General features: G+C 40.2%; 2 protein-coding genes across 18 annotated transcripts in view; one reads left to right on the top strand and one right to left on the bottom strand.

Annotated features, from left to right (window-relative positions):
- The window catches only part of ZCCHC17 (zinc finger CCHC-type containing 17), a 1,254,002-nt gene that overhangs the window by 8,511 nt on the left and 1,221,786 nt on the right, over positions 1-23,705 (bottom strand). For all 17 annotated transcript variants that reach the window (XM_050796123.1, XM_050796213.1, XM_050796133.1 and 14 more), the window contains 4 exons: positions 19,675-19,775; positions 17,886-17,977; positions 9,911-10,011; positions 7,648-7,793 (listed from right to left, as the gene is read on the bottom strand). In XM_050796123.1, coding sequence (XP_050652080.1) covers positions 7,648-7,793; positions 9,911-10,011; positions 17,886-17,977; positions 19,675-19,775 — 440 coding nt within the window. The remainder of the gene's footprint in view (positions 1-7,647; positions 7,794-9,910; positions 10,012-17,885; positions 17,978-19,674; positions 19,776-23,705) is intronic.
- SNRNP40 (small nuclear ribonucleoprotein U5 subunit 40) overlaps positions 1-23,705 on the top strand; it is a 202,650-nt gene that overhangs the window by 103,659 nt on the left and 75,286 nt on the right. The gene's annotated exons all lie outside the window — the stretch shown is intronic.

The raw sequence follows: 23,705 nt of genomic DNA, 5'->3' as shown, positions 1-23,705 counted from the left end.
TGTAGGTACTATATGATCTTTATTTCATGAGTTACTTTTTTGACTGTTAGAAATGCATTAACTGAACTTCACGAGTTACTATTATATATGCTCTTCCACATGCCAGGCATTCCTCCTCTCCACTGTCCAACTCAGGATCATGGACTGCTAAAGGCATGTTCCTTCACAAATCTACTCAGTTCCATATTTGGCTCCCAGAGCTGACTAGCCCTGAAACAAGTGTACAAATCTGCCACTTACACACCAAAAAAGCTATCTCAGGCAGAAGATTTTACTGGTAAGGAAAACCAACCTCCTACTGGAATCCAATATTTAGAAGGTAAAAGGAAACAGTCAGGAGGGCTGGAATCTTGATTTACAGTTGTGAACAGAAACAAATCAATAGATAACATCACATGGCTGCTAACAGTAGCTGGGAACAAAACAAAAATGCACCAAAAACTGACCTGATGAATCCTGATATGTCAAGTACCTAACATAATGCTAGATACCTATGAAGCAGATAATACATATTTGTTCAGTAAATGAATAATTGAAGAGTTAAATAAATGGCTGAAGTGTGATACACAGAAAAGAATATTGTTAGTAATCTGAAGACATGGTTCTTTTTACAGCATTATCTCTTATATTTGTGTGACTTCCGGTGAGTTACGTCAATTTCTCTGAAGCTCCATTTTACTCATGTGTAAAATGGTGGCCAACATGGCCAACAATAATACCTGTTCTGGCTATCTCATAGGATTGTATAATGATAAAAAGAAACAAAAAATGAAGGTATTTTATAAACTGTAAGTACTAAACAAATATGAGGCATAAAAGATAATGACAGGATTAACAATAAGGTGAAAGGACAATGATGCTAGATGCTATCTTGGTAGAAATAGTGGGCATCAAGAGGAAAATTATACCCTTCTAAACTCCCTAGGAAACTTTTTAAACAAAGAGGGCTCATGAGTTAGAAGTTCATATACACAAAGATACTTTTTTTTGAGATGGAGTCTCACTCTGTCGCCCAGGCTGGAGTACAGTGGCGCAATCCCGGCTCACTGCAACCTCCGCCTCCTGGGTTCAAGCAATTCTCCTGCCTCAGCCTCCCAAGTAGCTAGGATTACAGGCCCTCACCACCACGCCTAGCTAATTTCTGTATTTTTAGTAGAGACGGGGTTTTGCCACATTGGTCAGGCTGGTCTCAAACTCCTGACCTCAAGTGATCCATTGCCTTGGCCTCCCAAAGTGCTGGGATTACAGGCATGAGCCACCGTGCCCAGCCAAAGATACTTTTACAAAATAATAATGTATAATGATTATTACTGTCATTGTTCATCAGACAATTCCTCTACTAAGTGAAAGGCAATGGAGGGCTGGGTAGTAGATTGACTAAGCAGGTCGTAAAGAGCCTCATACCTAGCAGATCCTCAATAATTGGCTTGGTGAACTGAAATACATATTTCAAAGCAGCTTTAGAAACAAAGGAATAAAAAATTGTACTCAATATATTCAGCAAAAATAACTCAACCAAACACCCACAGAAGTGAGATATCCATATAACCACTTTAGGAATGTAACAAGTACCATTTACCTCTAAAAGGTTAAAAGAGAAAGAATAATGCTTGGAACCTCTAAAAGGTTAAAAGAGAAAGAATAATGCTTAGAACATACAAATAGAATCACAGTTAAAAATCTAGATCTGGGCCGGGCGCGGTGGCTCACATCTGTAATCTTAGCACTTTGGGAGGCTGAGGTGGGCGGATCACAAGGTCAGGAGGTTGAGATCATCCTGGCTAACACGGTGAAACCCCGTCTCTACTAAAAATACAAAAAAATTAGCCGGGTGTGGTGGTGGGCGCCTGTAGTCCCAGCTACGTGGGAGGCTGAGGCAGGAGAATGGTGTGAATCCAGGAGGCAGAGCTTGCAGTGAGCCAAGATCCCACCACTGCACTCCAACCTGGGTGACAGGGCGAGACTCTGCCTCAAAAAAAAAAAAAAAAAAAAAAAATCTAGATCTGGCTTGAGCCCAGGACATCAAGGCAGCAGTGAGCCACGATCATGTGACTGTACTCCAGCCTGGGCGATACAGCAAGACTCTGCCTCAAAAGAAAAAAAAAAAAAAAACTAAATCTGCAAGAAAATTATCTCTGTTTACAGATGACATGATCTTCTATGTAGAAAACCCTAAAAATTCCACAAAAAAATCCTGTTAGAACGAATAAATGAATTTAGCAAAGTTGCAGAATACAAAACCAACATGCTAAAATCAGTTGTTTCTTACAGTAACAAGGAGCAATCAGAAAAAAAATTAAGAAAACAATTCACGTAGTAGCATCAAAAAGAATAAAATACTTAGGAAGAAACTTAACCAAGGAGATGAAAGACATGTATACAGAAAATTACAAAATGTTGCTGAAATTAAAGAAGATATAAATCAACAGAAAAATATCCAATTTTCATGGATTGGAAGATTTAGTACAGTTGAAATGTCCATACTATCCAAAGCAATCTACAGATTAAATGCAATCACTATCAAAATTTGCAAAAATATAAAAATCTATCTTAAAATTCATAAGAAATCTTTCAAAGGACCCCAAGTAGCCTAAACAATCTTGAAAAAGAACAAAGCTGGAGGATCCACAATTCCCAACTTCAAAGTGTACTAAAAAGCTACAGTAATCAAAACAGTGTGGTACTGACACAAAGACAGACATATAGACTAGTGATAGAATAAATCCTCACTTATTTGGTCAAATGATTTTCAACAGGGTGCCAAGACCATTCAGTGGGGAAAAGCACAGTCTTTTCAACCTATGGTGTTTTAAAAACTAGAGATCTACGTGCAAAGTGTTTCTGTACATACATACAAAAATAAACTCAAAATGGATCAAAGGCCTAAACATAAGAGCTAAAGCTACAAAACTCTTAGAAAAAATATAAGGGAAAAGCTTCATGACATTGGATTTGGCAATGATTTCTTGAATATGACACTAAAAGCATCAGCAAAGAGGGAAAAAAGGTAAGTTTAACTTAACCAAGATTAAATTTTTTTTGTGCAATGAATACTATCATGAATATACTCAACATTACTGAACCGTACACTTAAAAATAGTTAAGATGGTAAATGTTATATGTTCTTTACCACTATTTTAAAAAATCTAAATCTGATGGGGTAAAAAGGGACACTATCAACAGAGTAAAAAGACAATCCACAGACTAGAAGAAAATATTTGCAAACCATGTATCTCTGATGGGATTGATATCCAGAACATATAAAAATTCCTACATATCAACAACAAAAAAATAAACAACCTTATGCAAAATAGGCAAAGAACTTAAATAGCCATTTTTCCAAAGAAAATAAACATATGGCCAATAAGCACATGAAAAGATATTCAATATCACTAATCATTAGGGAAATGCAAATAAAAACGATAATGAGATGTCACTTTACACGCATTAGGATGGCTACTCTCCAAAACACAAAACCCAGAAAATAAGTGTTGGCAAGGATGTAGAGACACTGGAACCCTTGTGCATTATTGATGGCAATGTACAATGGGAAATAGAGGGATTCCTCAAAATATTAAAAACAGAATATATGATCCAGTAATTCTACTACTGGGTATATACCAAAAAGAAAGAAGAGTCGGGTCTCAGAGATATTTATATATCCATGTTCACAGCAGCATTATTTACAATAGCCAGAATATGGAAGCAGCCCAAGTGTTCACCACAAATAAATGGATAAGCAAAACGTGGTATATACATAAAATGTGGCCGGATGTGGTGGCTCATGCCTGTAATCCCCGCACTTTGGGAGGCCAAGGTGGGAAGACTGCTTGAGGCCAGGAGTTGAAGATCAGCCTGAGCAATACAGCAAGACCCCATCTCTACAAAAACTAAATTAGCTGGGTGTGGTGGCACACTCCTGGATCACTTGAGCCCGGGAAGTTGAGGCTGCAGTGAGACATGATTGTGCCACTGCACTCCAACCTGGGCAACAGCACAAGATCCTGCTTCAAAAAATAAATATACAGAGCAGAATATTATTTGGGCTTAAAAAGGAAGAAAATTCTGACATACGCTACGACGCAAATGAACTTTAAGGACATTATGCTAAGTAAAATATTCCAGTCACAAAAAGACAAATACCATATGGTTCCGAGACAGAAAGTAGAACAGTGGTTGCAGGTGCAGGGAGGAGGGGTAAATGGGGGGCGTTACTGTTTAATGAGTATAGAGAGGTCTTGAGATGAAAGACGGTGATGGCTGTACAAGAATATGAATGTATTTAATGCCAATGAACAGTACACTTCTATAATGGCAAATTTTATGTTGTGTATATTTTACCACAAAAACAAACAAAAAACTCTATACAAAAAGGCTGCAGATTTTGGCTTATCAAATGGGTCAATGAGTTCCAATCACTGAGACAGGGCCAAATGTGGAAAGAGCAGCTTTGGCTAGGAAAACTAAGTTTTGCGGGTGTGTTAAGCTTAATGCTAACTAGACAACCAGATGTAGACATCAAGTAGGCAGTCTATTAACTAAATTTGGAGTTCCAGAGAAAAAGTCAAGAATAGCAATGCAGATTTGGATAAAATACAGATACAAGCACTTAATTTGGGGGTTATGAGTATAGGGATGATATTTAAAACCATAGGATAGGATGAGATTACTTTGGAACACTCCAACATTCAGAGTTAAAGCATAAGGTGAGAAATCAACAATGAATGGAAGTGGGCAGTGACATAAAGTAGGTGGTTTTGTTGTTGTTTTGAGGCAGAGTCTCGTTCTATTGCCCAGGCAGAGTACAGTGGCATAATCACAGCTCACTGCTGCCTTATCCCCTGGGTCCAAGCGATCCTCCCCTCTCAGCCTCCTGAGTAGCTGAGACCACAGGCCATGCCCCACCATGCCCAGCTAATTTTCTCTATGTTTTATAGAGACATGGTCTCCCTATGTTGCCTAGGTTGGTCTCAAACTCCTGGACTCGGGCTATCCTCCAGCCTCAGCTGGGATTACAGGCATGAGCCACCATGCCCAGCCAAAATAGGTGCTTCAAAAAAAAAAAAAAAAAAAAAAAAAAAAAAAAAAAAGCCCAGACCTAGGCCCTGTAAACATGGTACCTAAGAGGTAGAGGTAAAATACAAATATGTATTTTAAATACATATTTTAAAATATTTAGAATATTTAAAATATTCTAAAATACATATTTTAAATAAATATTTACAAACACAAATATGTATTTGTAAAAAAAAAATAAAAATATGTATTTTTTTAAACTCCCTAGGCTACAGCATTCAATAGTCTGAATGTAAGAGAAGTGAGGGGATAAACTGTACAGTAGCACTGGGAATGCGAATGGGATAAAGAATTTTGAGATATGTACTAAAAAGGCACCACTGCCAGGACTTGGTGACTGACTAGATGTGGGATGGAAAAGGAGAAGAAAATAAATGACATTGGTTTCTTTTTTGGGAGACTGGAAGAGTATTTCTGCCATTAATAGGTAATATATGATAGAAAGATAGAAACAAGGGTTTTGGTGGTAGTGGTGATGGTGGTAGTATGTATGTGTATGTTTAGGAAGGAGGACTAAAAAAGATAATTAGGGCTGTCACAACAGCCAACGCTAATTAGGTACTTACTTGTCAGTGCTTTATATCTATTTTTGGGAGCCGGGCATCCCTCTGCAAGAATTGAAAATGAAAAAACGGGTTTGCTGGGCACGGTGGCTCACACCTGTAATCCCAACACTTTGGGAAGTCAAGGCAGGCGGATCACTTGAGGTCAGGATTTTGAGACCAGCCTGGCCAACATGGTGAAACCCTGTCTCTACTAAAAAAAAATACAAAAATTAGCCAGGCATGGTGGCTTGCGCCTGTAGTCCCAGCTACTCAGGAGGCTGAGGCAGGAGAATTGCTGGAACCTGGGAGGCGGAAGCTGCAGTGAGCTGAGCTGAGATCACACCACTGCACTCCAACCTGGGAGACAGAGTGACACTTCATCTCAAAAAAGAAAAAAAAATCAAAAATAAAGGCCCAAATTAATAGCTAGTAAATAGCACAGAAGAGCCTCAAGTCTGGATTTGACTGACTCCAGCCAAAGTTTGAGGTACCCATGGCATCCTAGTTAAGGATGTGGAAGTCAGTAATGCAGCTAAAGTCTCAGTAAGGAGAGGGTCACCCAGAAAGAGAATATATAAATTGGGAAATTATTATTCATGCACTTGGCTAATTCTTGTAATGGTATAATGAGACCTTTTCCTCACCCAGAAAATTAAGATAATACTTAATCTATAGATAATAACCACTGAGGGCAAGAACCTCATCACAGTTTTTGTATTCCTAGAGTTACAATGCCTGGTACAAAATGACCCCTCAACAAAAGTTTGCCAAAGATTTAAAAACGAAACAAGTTAATATACTGGCCATAGTTAGAAAAATCCTGCGTGATAGAAGAAATATTTCCTGATCAACCTACAGAATAGTTTTTATTTCCTGTGTAGCATGTTACAAATGCACTCTTTCTTTCTGGACACAATAGTATCTGTTTTATGAATTGCTCTGCCAAAAGTAGTAGATATAGGAGATGGAATTCAGTGAGACAGGTGCTCTGATATACTGCTGGGGACAGATAAGTATCTTCTGGGAAGGCAATCTGATAAAATGTATCAAGAGCCTTAAAGCCCTAACTCAGTAATCTTACTTAGGAATTTATCCAAGAAAACAATAAGAGATGTGGCCAAAACTTTAGGTTGGAAGTAATAAAAAATATCCAGTAATAGGAAAATAATTTAAAATATCATCACACAGCCATAGGGTAGAATATTATGTTGCTCTTAAATCAAGTTTTTGAATACTTAAGGATACTAGGAAATTCTTTTGGTAAGTGAAATGAAAAAAAGGTATAAACTATACCTAGTATGACCACAATTTTGTATTTACATGTATGTGTAGCTATATATATCTCCATTTATTATTACCTAGAAAAAAGTGGATGGGTGTCGTGGCTCATGCCTGTAATCCCAGCACTTTCAGAGGCCAAGGCGGGTGGGTCACTTGAGGCCAGAAGTTTGAGATCAGCCTGGCCCACAAGGCAAAACTCTCATCTCTACTAAAAATACAAAAATTAGCCGGGCATGGTGGCACATGCCTGTAGTCCAGCTACTCAGGTGGCTGAGGCATGAGAATCACTTGAACCTGGGAGGCAGAGGTTACAGTGAGCCAAGATCGTGCCACTGCAAGATACCCTGTCTCAAAAAAAGAAAAAAGATTAGAATAAACCACAAAATGCTATAAGAGTTTCTTTGGGTGGAAAGATTAAAGAAGATCTTGGTTTGCTTCATCATGTTTTTCAGTATTTCTAAAATTTCTGCAAAAAGCACATTTTCATTTTTCATTTTTTTTTAATAAAAAAAAAATTATTCTTAGAGATTAGGTCTCACTATGCTGCTCAGAGTGGAACGCAGTGGCTATTCACAGGCATAATCATAGCTCACTGCAGCCTTAAACTTCTGGCCTCCAGCAATCCTCCCACCTTATCCTCCCAAGTAGCTGGGACTACAGGTGTGTACTGCTGCATGAGGCTTTTCAGATTTTCCTCTTAAAACCTGAAAAAGACAAGATAAAATAAAAGCAAAGTAGAATTCACCTTCTTCCTTTTTCTAGAAGGATTCCTTGTGGGGACAGGCTTCTCAAATTCTGCTGACTTTGCCTCTTCCTTTTCCTCTTCCTCATCAGGTATCAGAGAGTATTTGGTCCCACCTGGTTGCATGAAACAATCTTTTGCAAAGTGGCCTGTAGCAGAGAAGTAGAAAAGGTATAGAAGAAGTAAGTAGTCTCTCCTCTCAGCAAGTGAATCTTCCCCCAAGGCTCCTGAAATGGGCTAGCTGGCTCAGGAAATATTGTTGGGTTCATTCAAAGCAGCTGTTTGATTCAGAGTAGACTTTCCACTACCTCAACATGGCACTGCTCACTCAACCACAGTCACACTAGCAGCTGTTCTTAGGGCTGTGGGGAACACTGGTACTGTTCTCAAAATGGCAGGGGATATGAGGATGCAGGTTTGTACTGCCCTCCATTGGCAATGGGGCTTATTAATTTCCTAAGATCTATTTTGGAACATATTCCTGACAATCAAAGACTGCTCCAGAGAGCAGGATGCTTAGCAGAGGGAGCTGAGTGGCAGGCCAAGCCCTAAAGGAAGATAGCTTGTAGGTAGCTGGCAGCAAGTGGGCACTCACATCTAAGCTAACACACAGAGAAATAGGCACAGTCACCTAGGGGCACTGAACATTTACAGACTGTCAGGTCTGGCAAGCACCTTAGAGATCATCAAATCCATCCTACATTTGTGGAAGATGAAAGCCCAGAGTTGAGAAGTAGCTCAAGGTCACATAGACAGAAGCAGAGTTCAAACTTACCTTGGGTCTCATGCCTTCCTGCCCTGTGCTTTCTGTTGCACCAAAACCAACTACCTTTGACCTGACCTTTAGTAACTGGGACAAATTCCACCTCTCATTATTCTTCTCTTCTTTATGTAATGCTTGTTGGATATGGTTAAGGTTAAAGGACCCTCACCTTCCCTGAGCCTATAGTGGTATTGAGGGGCCCTTTAACAGACACTATGCTCTACACTGCTAGTTGTGTCTGAGTTTGTGGTAGATCCTGTCTTAGGGGCACAGAGGAATTGTATGAGATAATCAAAAAGCTATGCGTGGGCTGGGCACAGTGGCTTATGCCTGTAATCTCAGTACTTTGGCAGGCTGAGACAGGAGGACCATTGGAGCCCAGGGAGACAAGCCTGGGCAACACAGGAAAACCCTGTCTCTACAAAAAATTTTTAAAAAATTAGCTGGACATGGTGGTATACACCTGTGGTCCCAGCTACTCAGGAGGCTGAGATAGGACTGCTTGAGCCCAGGAGGTCAAAGATGCAGTGAGCCATGATCATACCACTACACTTCAGGCTGGGTCACTCTATCTTTAAAAAAAAAAAAAAAAAACGAAAAGAAAGAAAAGAAAAGCTATGTGTAAAGTATTCTGTACCTCTGGGTCCAGCAGCTGGGTGGCACCTGGAAGGGAAATATAGCAGAGTTTTCCAAATACCTGGAATGTTCCCACAGTTTTCCTGAGGAGGTATTCTTTCTCTCAATTTTATTTTTTCCTTCTCCCCTCTATGCTAATGATAAGCAGGGGTTTAAAACCCCACAACTTCAACCAGGGCACAAATCTGCTACCAGTTATTGTAGAAAAATCAACACAGCAGGATACATGGAAGTCTAGGGAGAAAGGATGACAACTGAGGTCACCCTGAAAATGAGAAGCTGGCAATCTCTCTCATTATAGCTCCAACTAGGGAAATCAGGCCAAAAGACCTTTTAATATTTGAGTAAGAGTAGAGGAAACCTGAGGAAACAGAGCTAAAAAGAAGTGAGTATCCTGTATTCCCTATTCAATATTCTGTAAAAGGGTATTGTATTCAGAACTCTGACATTAAAGAGATAAAAAGGTAAAAGTCTGATGTGGTTCTTTAAGTCATATATTTCCAAGTTGCTTAATTTTTGCAGAATCATCATCCTTGGAGATAAAATTAGAATGTTAATCATAATCCAAAACTCTTACCCCTCCTGGCATAGTTCATGGGGGTCTTGACCAGACAAGGCATAAGCTGTGGGTGGGATGGGAGGAGTAGTGGTAGTGGTATAGTATCTGATAGGGCCAGCACTCAGAAAAGAAAACAGGAAATGCATCACCCCATGAACTCTGATGTGAGTCTGATGGAAATAACAGCAAAGGCCATCACTTGGCTAAAAAACGGGGTGAACTAAACTCACACTGAGCTGCCTCCTTCTTCCAGAAAAGGGTCCATCCACAAGGAGAGAAACGTGGAAAAGGCAGAGGCTTCACCCTACCTTTACAGCCACACTTCTTGCAGGTAGTGTTCAAGACAGCCTCAAGGGTGATCTTCTGCCCAGTGTAATCCTGGAAGGATCGCCTCCGCCTCTCTTCTTGCCTATAATGAAAAAGATACTGACTGCTGGCCCCCTTAAGAGATATGGCCAGAGACACTACAAGGTAAGGTTGTATGTTGGTTTTTTGTTTTTGGCAGGGAAAGTGGAGAAAGAAAGAAAGTTTTCGGCAGAACAAGACAGGCAGTAAATGCAGTTATGTGAAATAGCCCTAAATTAACAATTATAAATGAGACTAACCCTCATCTCACTAATGCACAGAGGGTGAAAATATATAATTACTCACTATGCTAAACACCCTACAACCTTTACCAGGTCACTCATAGCTTTAAAAGACCTTCAAAGGCTTTCTAGAAAATCAGCTCCAAATTCTTTACCCTGGCATTCAAGGCCTTTCAGAGTCTGTCTCTAAACTACTTTTCCAACCTTATCTTTACTTACACAATATGCTCTGGCCAAAGAAGTCTATTTTCTCTTCTCCATATGGTTCAGTGCTTTTGCTCAAGCAGTTCTCTCTCTCTCTGAAACGCTGTTTCCCCACTTGACTCCCACCTCACCACTTCACTATACCTAGACATTTCACAGCTCAGTTGTTACTAGCTCTCGTTCTATCAAGTCTTTTCCTCTGAGACCCCCAGACAGAATTAATCTCTTTGTTGCCTTTCTCATAGCCTTTTAAAAATTATTTAAACTTCTCACCAAAACATAATATACATGTTGATATGGTTTGGCTCTGTGTTCCCCCACACACAAAAATCTCATGTTAAATTGTAATTCCCAGTGTTGGGGGAGGGACCTTGTGGGAGGTGATTGGATAATGGGGTCGGATTTCCCCCACGTGATAGTGAGGGAGTTCTCACGAGATCTGATGGTTTAAAAGTGTGTAGCACTTTCCCCCTTGCTCTCTCTTTCTCTCCTGCTGCCATATGAAGATATACTTGCTTCCCCTTCACCCTTCTGCCATGATTGTAAGTTTCCTGAGACCTCCCCAGCCATGCCTCCTATACAGCCAGTGGAACTATAAGTCAATTAAACCTCTTTTCTTTATAAATTACCCAGTCTCAGGTAGTTCTTTATAGCAGTGTAAGAACAAACTAATATATATATATATAGAAAAATGTTTATCATAAATATACAGCTCACTTGATTTTTCACAATTTGAACATACCAAAGTACCCAGTACTCAGATAAAAAAAACAGAACATTAATCCCAGCACTTTGGGAGGCCGAGACGGGCGGATCACGAGGTCAGGAGATCGAGAGACGATCCCGGCTAACACGGTGAAACCCTGTCTCTACTAAAAAATACAAAAAAATAGCCGGGCGAGGTGGCGGGCGCCTGTAGTCCCAGCTACTCGGAAGGCTGAGGCAGGAGAATGGCGTAAACCCGGGAGGCGGAGCTCGCAGTGAGCTGAGATCCGGCCACTGCACTCCAGCCTGGGTGACAGAGCAAGACTCCGTCTCAAAAAAAAAAAACAAACAGAACATTAAAGCCAGGCACGGAGGCTCACGCCTGTAATCCCAGCACTTTGCGAGGCCGAGGTGGGTGGATCACGAGGTCAGGAGATTGAGACCCTACTGGCTAACACGGTGAAACCCCGTCTCTACTAAAAAGACAAAAAATTAGCCAGGTGAGGTGGCCGGTGCCTTTAGTCCAGCTACTTGGGAAGCTGAGGCAGGAGAATGGCGTGAACCCAGGAAGCAGAGCTAGTAGTGAGCCGAGATTGCACCACTGCACTCCAGCCTGGGCAACAGAGTGAGACAGAGTCAAAAAAAAAAACCAAAAAAACCAGAACATTGCCAGCATCTCAGAAGCCCATCTTATGCTCCTTTCTAGTCACCTGCCTCCCCCAAGGGTAATCACTATTCTAATTTCTAACAGTACAGATTCCTTTCACTTAAAAAAAAAAAAAAAAATTAGCCAGGCATGGTGGCTTGTGTTTGTAGCCCCAGCAACCCAAGAGGGTGAGGCAGGAGGATCACTCGAGCCTGCAGATCGAGGTTGCAGTGAGCGGATTGCACCACTGTACTCCAGCCTGGGTGACAGAGCAAGAGACCCTGTCTCCAAAAACAAGCAAACAAACAACAACAAAAAAAACCATTATGAAGCTTGAGTAACAAAAACCAAGGCAGAAACTTGAGAACATAACTCAAGCAACTCACAAATGTGGTTTTCGCTTTCACATATCTTTATGTGTAGAGATGAGTTTCAAGTGGCTGTGAGTTGCAGCTTAAGCAACCCCCATCACAATCAATTCCAATACTCTGTGCCTTCTAACAGACTACAAACCAAATCATACTTCCCACTTAACACTCAATTCAACAAATGTGCCACTCACCCACGTCTCTCTTTTTGTCCTCACTGCCATCATTCTAGTTTAGTTAGGCTCCCATCAAGTTCCATCTAGAGTAATAACTCCCTGCCTCCAGTTTTCTTCCTCCAATCCATCCCAGCACAGATTCTGAGATTAATCTCATTTTTTCAGTACAGCTAGTAAGTGGATAGTGCCAGTGCTAATACTAGTGATAGTAGTATGTATGTACACCAAAAAGAACAAAACATGATTCTTGTCTGGAATGAACTAACACTCTGGCAATGGAGGGAGATATACAAATGAGTAATTTTAACATAGTCAAATCATATGTGCTTTTTCTAAAGACTACCCTATGGGTCAGGAGTTGTGGCTCACACCTATAATCTCTCAGCAATTTGTAAGGCCAAGGTGGGAGTATCACTTGAGACCAGGAGTTCAAGATCAGCCTGGGCAACACAGCAAGATGTCATCTCTACAAAAAATTTAAAAATTAGGCCAGGCGTGGTGGCTCACGTCTGTAATCCCAGCACTTTGGGAGGCCGAGACAGGCAGATCACCTGAAGTCAGGAGTTCAAGACCAACCTGACCAACATGGAGAAACCCTATCTCTACTAAAAATACAAAAATTAGCCGGGCATGGTGGTACATGCCTGTAATCCCAGCTACTCGGGAGGCTGAGGCAGGAGAATTGCTTGAACCCTGGAGCTGGAGGTTGCAGTGAGCTGAGATCGTGCCACCACCTCCAGCCTGGGCAACAAGAGTGAAACTCTGTCTCAAAAAAAAAATAATAAAAAAAATAAAAAATCAGTGGGGCATGGTGGCACGGACATATAGTCTTAGCTACTTGGGAGGCTGAGGGAGGAGGATCACTTGAGCCCAGGAATTTGAGGTTGCAGTGAGCTATGATCACTATACTCCATCCTGGGAAAGAAAGACCCTCTCTGAAAAATAAAAATAAAAATAAAAATTCTATACTACTCTCAATTCTGATCTTGATCGTAATAAAAAAGAAAAAGACTATACTTTGCGGGCTATGCCTAATTGGAAACTGCTTTTAGCCCCTTTCCATTTACAGAGTCACTTATTAGATTATTTCATTAACACTTTGGGACCTGAGGGGATGACTATAAGAGTTAGATTTTTATGAAAAATGAAAGGTGGCTAACAAACTGTGTGTGGCTGAAGACAGGATGAGAATACTGAGCATAATAGGGCAAGGCCAGACAATGGGATTCCTGGGGAGGTTAATCTGACCACAAGCCTCTCTGTTCAAAGGCTTTTTTAAAAAAATTCATGGGCTGGGTGCTTTGGCTCATGCCTGTAATCCTAGCACTTTGGGAGGCCAAGGCAGGAGGATCACTTAAGGCCAGGAGTTCAAGACCAGCCTGGCCAACATGGTGAAACCCCATCTCTACTAAAAATACAAAAATTAGCTGGGCGCAGTGGTGGGTGCCTGTAATCCCAGCTACTCAGGAGGCTGAGGCAGGAGAATTGCTTGAACCTGGGAGGTGGAGGTTGCAGTGAGCAGAGATCATGCCACTGCACTCCAGCCTGGGTGACAGAGCGAGAGTCCATCTCAAAAAATAAATAAATAAAAATTCATATTCTTTAACTGATATTCATGGCTCTCCACAATGTGACCCTAACTTATCTTTCAAGTCTTCCATTCTAGTACTTGACCATATCCTCTTCTTTCCTTAAACAACGTTCCCAAATGTACTATGTGCTTTCCTGCCTCATTCCTTTCCTCAAACCATTTCTTTCGCCTGAAATACCATTCCTTCCCCTGCTGTCTGACAAGATCTTATCTGTTTTTCAAAACCTAGCTCAAATACCACCTACTCTCTGACCATGAAGGCCTGAAGTAAACTATTCCTCTTCAAGTGAATTCCTAGAACCCTTTCTTTAAACACAGAGTCCCTAATCCCCAGGCCACAGACTGCTATTGGTCCACAGCCTGTTAGGAACCAAGCTGCACAGCAGGAGATGAGCAGCAGGTGAAGGAGCATTACCACCCGAGCTCCGCCTCCTATCAGCTCAGTGGCAGCATTAGATTCTCATAGGATTGCAAACCCTATTGTGACCTGCACATGTGAGGGATCCAGGTTGTGAACTCCATATGAGAATTTAATGCCTGATGATCTAAGATGGAACAGTTTCATCCCAAAACCATTCCAGCCCCCAATCCATGGAAAAATTATCTTCTACAAAACTAGTCCTTGGTGACAAAAAGTTTGGGGACCACTGCTTTAAACTACTCTTTTAGTATTTATTACATGTTGCCTTATATTTGTTGAATAAATGAGTAAATGAAGGTACTAACTAGGGCCAGGCAGCAGTGGCTCATGCCTGTAATCCCGGAACTTTGGGAGGCCGAGGCGGGGGATCACTTGAGGTCAGGAGTTTGACACCTGCCTGGTCAACATGGTGAAACCCCGTCTCTACTAAAAATACAAAAATTAGCCAGGCATGGTGGTCGACGCCTGTAATCCCAGCTACTCTGGAGGCTGAGGCATGAGAATTGCTTGAACCCAGGAGGCAGAGGTTCCAGTGAGCCAAGACTGTATCACTATGCTCCAGCCTGGGTGACAGGGCAAGCTCCATCTCAAAAAAACTAAATGAATACTATGAATGCTATACATCAGGCATGACGGCAGACAAGTCATGGTCTCTGTTTTTGCGGGTCTTACACATTCTTTCAAAAGCAAAGGTGTAGTTCTGCACACCATAGTATGAGGAAAAAAGAAAAGGTGCTATAATCTCAGATATTAGAGGAAAAAACAAAGCGGCATTTAAAATAACTACAAGTAGCTACATAAATGTCTACCATAGACTAGACATGAAGCTGGCTCCTTACAAATAAGATTTTACTTAAATCACTCAAGCATTCCTGAGATATATGTTACTATCTCCTTTTTATAGTAAAGAAGCTAAGATTCAGAGAGACTAATCTGCTCCAAGTCATATACTAGTTTGGAGCAGAACTAGTACTCTTTCTGATTCAAGTCTAGCTCTAAATCCTCTAATCATTCCATTATGTCATGCTTCTTTCCTGGATGCAGCTATAGACATAATTTACAACAAAAGTTACTGTTTCAGCCACTTGATTGTCACTAAAAATAGTTTTACACAGAGACAGCCCAAAACTAGGGAGCCCTTTCCCTTCCCTACCCTTTTTCTGAGAAACAGGGTTAGCTCTTTTATCTTACATGTTCTATATTTTATCATTGTAAGGGTGGCTTTGGGAAATTTCACTACTTTTTAATGAGTCCGTATAGCATAGGATTCTTTCGAGCAGAAGCAATTTATTACAATGCAATCATCAGAATTTTTTCTTTTTTCTTTTCCAAACACTAACTTGAACCACAGCCAGATTTAAACACTTCTGCACTCTGAGTTATAAAAGATTTCTACTATTACTGACAGTGTTGTGTCAGTAATCAGCCTTACAAACATGTTAGTATTTAGCAACCTACAGAAATATGAAAAGTTCTGTAAGTCACACGCAAGAGTGAGAAGCATTATGTGGTGAAAAGGGCATTAGCTTTAAGGTCAGAGAGTCCCTGATAATTTGCTATGCATCCACAGGTAAGTTACTTATCACCAGGCACCAAGCTATAAAGTAGGAATACAAGGTAAAATGGAGATAATGTCCACTTTGCAGGTTGTTATGTACACAAGAATGTACATAAAATGCCTGGCACTGCCATATGTATTCAATATCATTTCCCTTACTTCCAGATAAGATTCCTTCAAATTCAAAGTGATTTTGCTCAGAACTGTAAACATAAGACTTTCCAAACTTTTCACCAATAAGATCCCACTCAAATAACATTCTATCATTTTTCTTGTCTTTTAAATTCATCAATGACATAATTGCCATTGAGAGTACCTAATTAACATAAGACAAACAATGTGATATTTTATCATCAAAAGCAACAAAATAACAGCATGGTTAACCTGAGGATACACACACAATTTTGGATAGCTTTCTAAGACACTAAAAACAGTTAATAAACCCTCCAACGGTGGTGGTGGCTCCCGCCTGTAATCCCAGCACTTTGGGAGGCTGAGACAGGCAGATCACCTAAGGTGAGGAGTTCAAGATCAGTCTGACCAATGTGGAGAAACCCGGTCTCTACTAAAAATACAAAATTAGCCAGGCGTGGTTGCACATGCCTGTAATCCCAGCTACTATGGAAGCTGAGGTAGGAGAATCACTTGAATCTGGGAGGCGGAGGTTACGGTGAGCCGAGATTGTGCCATTGCACTCCAACCTAGGCAATAAGAGTAAAACTCGTCTCAAAAAAAAAAAAAAAAAAAACCCTCCAAGATCCCCCTTTAAGGGACTTTAGGGATCCAAGAACCTCCAACGAGAAATTTAAGAAAGAAGCCTGAGCATTGTGGCTCACACTTGTAATCCCAGCACTTTGGAGACCAAAGTGGGAGGATCGCTTGAATCTAGGTGTCCAAGAACAACCTGGGCAACATAGGGAGACCCTGTCTCTACAAAATAAAAATTAGGTGTGGTGGCACATGCCTGTAGTCCCAGCTACTCGGTAGGCTGAGGTGGGAGGATAGCTTAGGCTCGGGAGGTCAAGGCTGCAGTGAGCTGTGATCACGGCACTGCACTCCAACCTGGGCGACCCCGTCTCAAAAAAAAAAAAAAAAAAAAAAGAAAAGAAAATAAATTCAAGAAAGACTTGAGACAGACAGAAAATTCCTTGTATTGCCAGATGTTACCCTACATAGATAATTTCCCATTCCTAAATGAAAGGTAAGAAGAGCCAATGAAAGTAAGATGTTGTTTTCAGAGCACAGTGTATCCCAAGATATGGGAGTCTAAACCCTGCTGGAGTTGCTCCTGGATTACTCTACCCTTACACATGGTCTCTATATGGAAGAGACCCACATAACCCCAATGCAGAAATCACTGGGAGACAGGTAAAGAATAGTTCTTCATGAATGCTTATTAGCTAACTTGTTAAACGGCAGAAACAGAAAGAGATTAAGGGAAAGGAAACAAAACCATTAATGGAGCACTCCAATGCCAGGAGTTTGGTATGTTAGCATTTCATCTTAGGACGCTATGCAGCAAGGTGTTAACTATTTTATTTTTATTTTATTACTTTATTTTATTTTTTGAGACTGAGTCTTACTCTGTCACTCCGGCTGGAGTGCAGTGGCACGATCTCAGCTCACTGCAACCTCTGCCTCCTGGGTTCAAGAGATTCTCATGCATGCCTCAGTCTCCCGAGTAGCTGGGACTAGAGGTGCGCACTACCACACCCAGCAAATTTCTAATTTTGTATTTTTAGTAGAGACGGGGTTTTGCCATGTTGGCCAGGCTGGTCTCAAACTCCTGACCTCTCAGGTGATCTGCCTGCCTCAGCTTCCCAAAGTGTTGGGATTACAGGCGTGAGCCACCGTGCCTGGTCTAACTTCATTTTACATTTCTAAAACCCAAAGATTGCAAAGGTTATGTAACTCATCAATATCACAAAGTCCATAAATGGTAGAGTTACCAGTTCAGTCTGATTTACTAAAGCATTTTATGCTTTGGGAGGCAGAAGAATTTTCACCTTTCCAAACCTTTTACTTACTCAATGATAACATTGTTGGGATCAAGGTCTTTCCCAGTCCCTTGGTTGACAACTTTCATGGAGAGGGATACTTTTATCCTATCATTTTTCATCTGAAAGAGACAAAAAAAAGTCACCAAAAACTTCAGATACATCATTTAGATGGCCAGTCTAAAATTAAGAGTCAATGTTTTCATCATCATAATATTGAGCTTCTTTAATGGACCAGGTACTGTGCGAGGAACACTGCGGATACAAATAAGCATAACAGGTAGACCCTATGGCAGAAGAATTTTAGGAAACCATCTTAATCTCATTCCTCTCCCTCTGGGGAAAGACAAAAATGGTAGCTCAAAAAATCCAAGGCCTGTGGAAGTAACCAGGCAGAAAATAAAAGCTTTTCCTCCAGGTAAGTTCAGCATAGTGATTTGTTCAGAGATCCCTAAGTCCAGAATAGGTTTTTGAACATTTCAGGAGACTAGATCTTCTTCTGGACTTGGTCTAGAGCTTCTTTAAGCATGAAGACATTTGTCACATTGGTCTTCTTTTGCTTCCCACAGCAAATGAAGCATTTCTTCACTTCAGGGTCTTTGCATCAGTTATTCTCTCTGCCTGAAATGTTCCTATCCCAAGTCTTCCATGACTAGTTCCTTTTCTTTAAGGTCTCAGCTCATATACTATCTCCTCAAAGAGTCCTTTCCTGACAACTAGAAATCTTCCTGCAATAGTGTTTGAACCCCATATAGCACTTAATATAACTTACAATTATTTTATGTATATTTGTCTCGGCCAGGCATGGAAATTCATGCCTGCAATTCCAGCACTTTGGGAGGCAAAGGCAGGAGGATCACTTGAGCCCAGGAGTTTGAACCAGCCTGGGTAGTAACACAGTGAGATCCCGTCTTGAAAAAAAAATTAAAAAAAAAAAAAAAAAAAAAAAAAAAAGCCAGGTTTAGTGGTGTGTGCCTGTAGTCCCAGATACTCAGGAGGCTGAGATGGGAGGATCAGTTGAGCCCAGGAGGCTGAGGTTGCAGTGAGCCGTGATGGCGCCACTCTACTCCAGCCTGGGTGACAAAGAGAGACCCTGTCTCAAAAAAGAAAGAAAAATTGTGTCTTCTACTTATATTCTATATAAGCTCCATAATAGCTGGGATCATTTATGTCTGGTTCGCTCTTATATCTCCCAAACCTAGCACATATTAAGCACTTAATTATTATTGAATAATAGCTCTTTCATGCCTATCTCCCATGCCTTGCTCTGGTAGAAGAACAGGACTCAGTGTATACTCTTACTTCTCCTGTGGTCTGCCCACACCCACAGCCCTCATACCCTCAAGTGAGTAACAGGGTCCTTCAGATTTTTTTCACTTTCTGCACATTGAATGGTGCCAGATATTAGGGAAAATGACTGTAAACTATCTGCGTTCTTTTTGTTTTGTCCCAAATTGAAGTGTATCTGGCAGGTATTCTTTGAAGTTTGTTATAAACACTTGTCCCATAGATCAAATTTCCTTCTCTCTTTTTGGTTCTTTTTTTTCTCCTCCTGCCCACCCTCTGGGTAAACTTCAGGGAGGGAAGTTTTACAAATATGCACTTATTGCACCACACTTTTATAGCTCATATCATTCCTTCTGAGTTTGCAGGACAGTCTGCCAGAAGGTTTGAATTCCAAATAGATTCTAGTGGCAGGATTTAAAAATAAGATTATCAGCCACAATTAACAAAATTTACACACTCACTATCATAAAATACAAAAATCCCAGCTCTTCCTAAACCTTTCTAACCACATGGGAGCCGCACAGAACTTTACCTCTCGGCCAATAAGCTTCACCCACACTTTATCTCCAACATCTACTATCTCAGAGGGCTTATCCACCCGACAGGATGACATATGAGTTCGATGGACCAGACCTGGGCACAAGAAGAAGAAATAACATAAAGCAGAGGGCACATCTGGTATTTATACTCTAAACTGGGTAAGAAGGTAAGAGTTGGGGAATGCAAGTAGAAAATGAAATTTTTCACTGAAAAGTGTGAAACTTAAAACTGCACATTGAGACTGCTTTTTATAAAACCCAATCAACCAACAAACATTATTAAGATAATGCTCAAAGTGGCTGGGCACAGTGGCTCATGCCTGTAATCACAGCACTTTGGGAGGCTGAGCTCAGGAGTTCAAGACCAGCCTGGGCAACACGGCAAAACCCAGTCTCTACAAAAAATACAAAAAAAAAAAAAAAAAAAAAAAAAACCAAAAACCTGGCTGGGTATGGTGGCACATGCCTGTAGCTCCAGCTACTCAGGAGGCTGAGATGGGAGGATTGCATGAGCCCAGGAGGTTGAAACTGCAGTGAGCTGCAACTGCGCCACTGCACTCCAGCCCAGGTGACAGAGCAAGACCTTGGCTCAAAAAAATAAGTAAATAAAATAGGCTGGGCGCAGTGGCTCATGCCTGTAATCCCAACACTTTGCGAGGCCAAGATGGGAGAATACCTTGAGGTAAGGAGTTTGAGACCAGCCTGGTCAACATAACGAGACCCTATCTCTATTTTTTAAATATTATAAATCTTATTTTAAAAATAAACAAAAAATTAAAAAAATTTAATGCTCCATATTAGTAAAGATGTGATAAAATAACTGTAGTTACACAATACTGATAAAAATGTAAGCTGGTAAAATTATTTGAAAGTAAAAAGATAAAGATGTTTACATCTTTGATGCAAGAATATCGTCAATAGAATTTTTCTCCAAAGGAAAAACTCAAAAGAGCAAAAAATTGACAGAGCTGAAATAACTTGCAGTCTAGCCTGGGCAACATGGAAAAGCCCCATTTTTACCCAAAATACAAAAATTACCTGGCCGTGGTGGTGCGAACCTGTGATCCCAGCTACTCAAGAGGTTGAGGTGGGAGGACTGCTTGAGCCCAGGAGGCAGAGGTTGCAGTGAGCTGAGATTGCGCCACTGCACTCCAGCCTGGGTGACAGAGCAAGACCCCTGTCTCACAAATAAATACATACATACATACATACATACCTACCTACCTACCTTGCAGTATTATTACCTACAGAGGTTAAAAAATATGTAAGAATCATAAAACAACCCTAATGAATAATAAGTGGAAAATAGCATGGCAAACATGGTAAATCTGTTGAATAAAAGAGTAAACAGCCATTTAATTACAAAAAATAATTATGATAGACATTAAGTTAAAAAAGGAAATATAAGCATGCTACTATTTTTAATCCATTAAATTAGCAAAATATTTAGAAAATAATATTCAATGTGCTGAAAGGATAGTAAAATAAGAACTATTACTAAGGCTAGAATAAACTTTTGGAAGTCACTATCAATGGCTATCAAGAATGATAAAATACTCATAAACTATTACACATTTAATAAAAATAATTTAAAATCAAATAATTGCTGGGCATGGAAGCTCAGGCCTGTAATCCCAGCACTTTGGGAGGATTGCTTCAGCCTAGGTATTCAAGACTAGGCTGGGCAATATAGTGAGACCCCATCTCTACAAAAATTACAGAAAAATTAATAGGATGTGGTGGTGCATGCTTGTAGTTCTAGATACTCAGGAGGCTGAGGTGGGAGGATGGCTTGAGCCCAGGAAGTCAAGGCTACAGTAAGCTGTGATGATGCCACTGCACTCTAGCCTAGGTGACAGGGCGAGACTCTGTCTCAAAAATAAATCAAATCAAATAATAATTTAAAAACATTTAATAAAACACTTATAGCAGATATCCTTTTCCTGTCTGTCCAAAATCCTTTGCTTGGGAGAACCACCTTGCTTATTACATTTTACATATACAAATCAGGATTATAAACTACAAAAAGTTGCCAATGCCAATCTTTACCACCAGATGGCAAGAGTCTGCCAGAGAAAAGCAAAGAAGAGCACTGGTAAACAAGAAACAAAGCCCTGGGAGTGTAAACTGAGCAACCAATACAGCAAAGGCTGAAGTCTCAGTAATAGAGGAAAGAGATGCAAGGGGTAGAAACATAATTGAGAAACCTAACTGAGATTTATCCTGGAAGTCTCTGACAAGATTGGCCAAAATGTTTCCCAATTAAGTTTCTGCCCCTTGCAACCAAGAGTTCTAATACTTTATTTGACCCCTAATTGCTTCTGGGAACCTGTCCTAAGAAAATAACTTTATACATAGGAAAAACTATATGCTTCAGGAAAAGTGATATACATCAAAATATGCAAAGTATTTTTAAGACAGGAAAATTTAGAAACAACCCAATTTCCAACAAAAGGGTAACAATTAGGTCAATTATGGTATAGTCGCTTGACGGTCCATTCAAAAGATATTTAAACAAGTCAATAATTATTTCTTTAGTAAATATTTATTGAGTGCCTATTATGTATCAAGTACTGTAGATATCTAGCATTTTCCCATGCTAAATAACAAAAGTATAATGCAAAATTATACAGTATGATTACAAATGCTTTAAAAACATTTTAAAAATTAGAAAGAAATGGCTTGAAATGCTAACAATGGTTATAGTATTATGTTAATCTTTTCATTTATTTTTGATAAGAAATAATAAAGAGGATTACTTCAATTCTGGAGGAAATTAACATAAATAATTACTCTGAATGAATACAAATCAGGCATCCTGTCTGAAATAACTGCCCTCCCTAAAGTTGCTTGGGAAATTTACCCACCTCCATTCTCATTCTCCCACTCTCTCTTTCACACACACACACACACACACACACACACACACATACACAGAGAGAGACAGAGAGAGAGAGAGAGAGAAGAAAGAGAGAAAGACGGAGATGCACACGGATGCCTGCACATGGATGCCTGCACATGCCTGCAACTCAAAGTACCTGCCCTGTTTAGAGCTCCTCCTGGAAGCCACTACTTTCTCTATCCATCATCACTACATCTCTCATACCTACATAAGCTGATTCTGGAGGCTGATAGCCTACCTATCTAAACAATTCTGGGGCCTCTAAAACGTTTTATATACATTATGTTTTTAATTTTAGATCAACACATAATCTCCAAATTGGGTGAAATTCATGCAAATGGGGTTTTTACTTTTTTTCCCCTATGATGTAATGAGCCGACTAGCCTAATTTTAAAGTTTGAAGAGGAAATTCAGATCCCATAAAGGGGAAACCCTTCACCTTGACTTGTTTTGGGCTGCAACCATCCTCTACTGGTTAAAATTCATCTTTTTCCTCTATTGCTAATGAAAGTTATGAAGCAAATTAATGTTGAACCTAACATACTTGAGGGAACACTATCCTTCTTCCCTAAAACAGAAAGTCTATTTACTGGAGTACCACACAGAAATAATGGCATCAAAACTTGTCCTTCTCTCACTTGATTCCAAAGTGTGTATGTATGTGTATGTATGTTATGTGGTTTTTCACATAACCAGTGAAAAAATGACAAAATATTTCAAATGAACTTTGTCTTTAAGTAGTTTAAGCAAGTTAATTTGAAATATTTTGCTCTTTTATGCTATAAATGTGTTTTATGCTACAACTGAATTTTCATGGGTGTTCAGAGTACATGTAAGTTAGTGAGAGTAAACTATATATATACACACACATACACACATACATATGTATTTTATTTTATTATTTATCTTTTTGAGATGGAGTCTCACTCTGTCGCCCAGGCTGGAGTGCAATGGCGCAATCTCTGCTCACTGCAACCTCCACCCCCTGGGTTCAAGTGATTCTCCTGCCTCAGCCTCCCGAGTAGCTGGGATTACAGGTGCCTGTCACCACACCTGGTTAATTTTTTGTATTTTTAGTAGAGATGGGGTTTCACTGTGTTGGTCAGGCTGGTCTTGTATTCC

Source organism: Macaca thibetana, chromosome 1, assembly GCF_024542745.1.
Source record: "Macaca thibetana thibetana isolate TM-01 chromosome 1, ASM2454274v1, whole genome shotgun sequence".
Classification (NCBI taxonomy): Eukaryota; Metazoa; Chordata; class Mammalia; order Primates; family Cercopithecidae; genus Macaca; species Macaca thibetana.
Note: the sequence above shows the minus strand (reverse complement) of the source record. Positions and strands in the feature narration are given on the sequence as shown.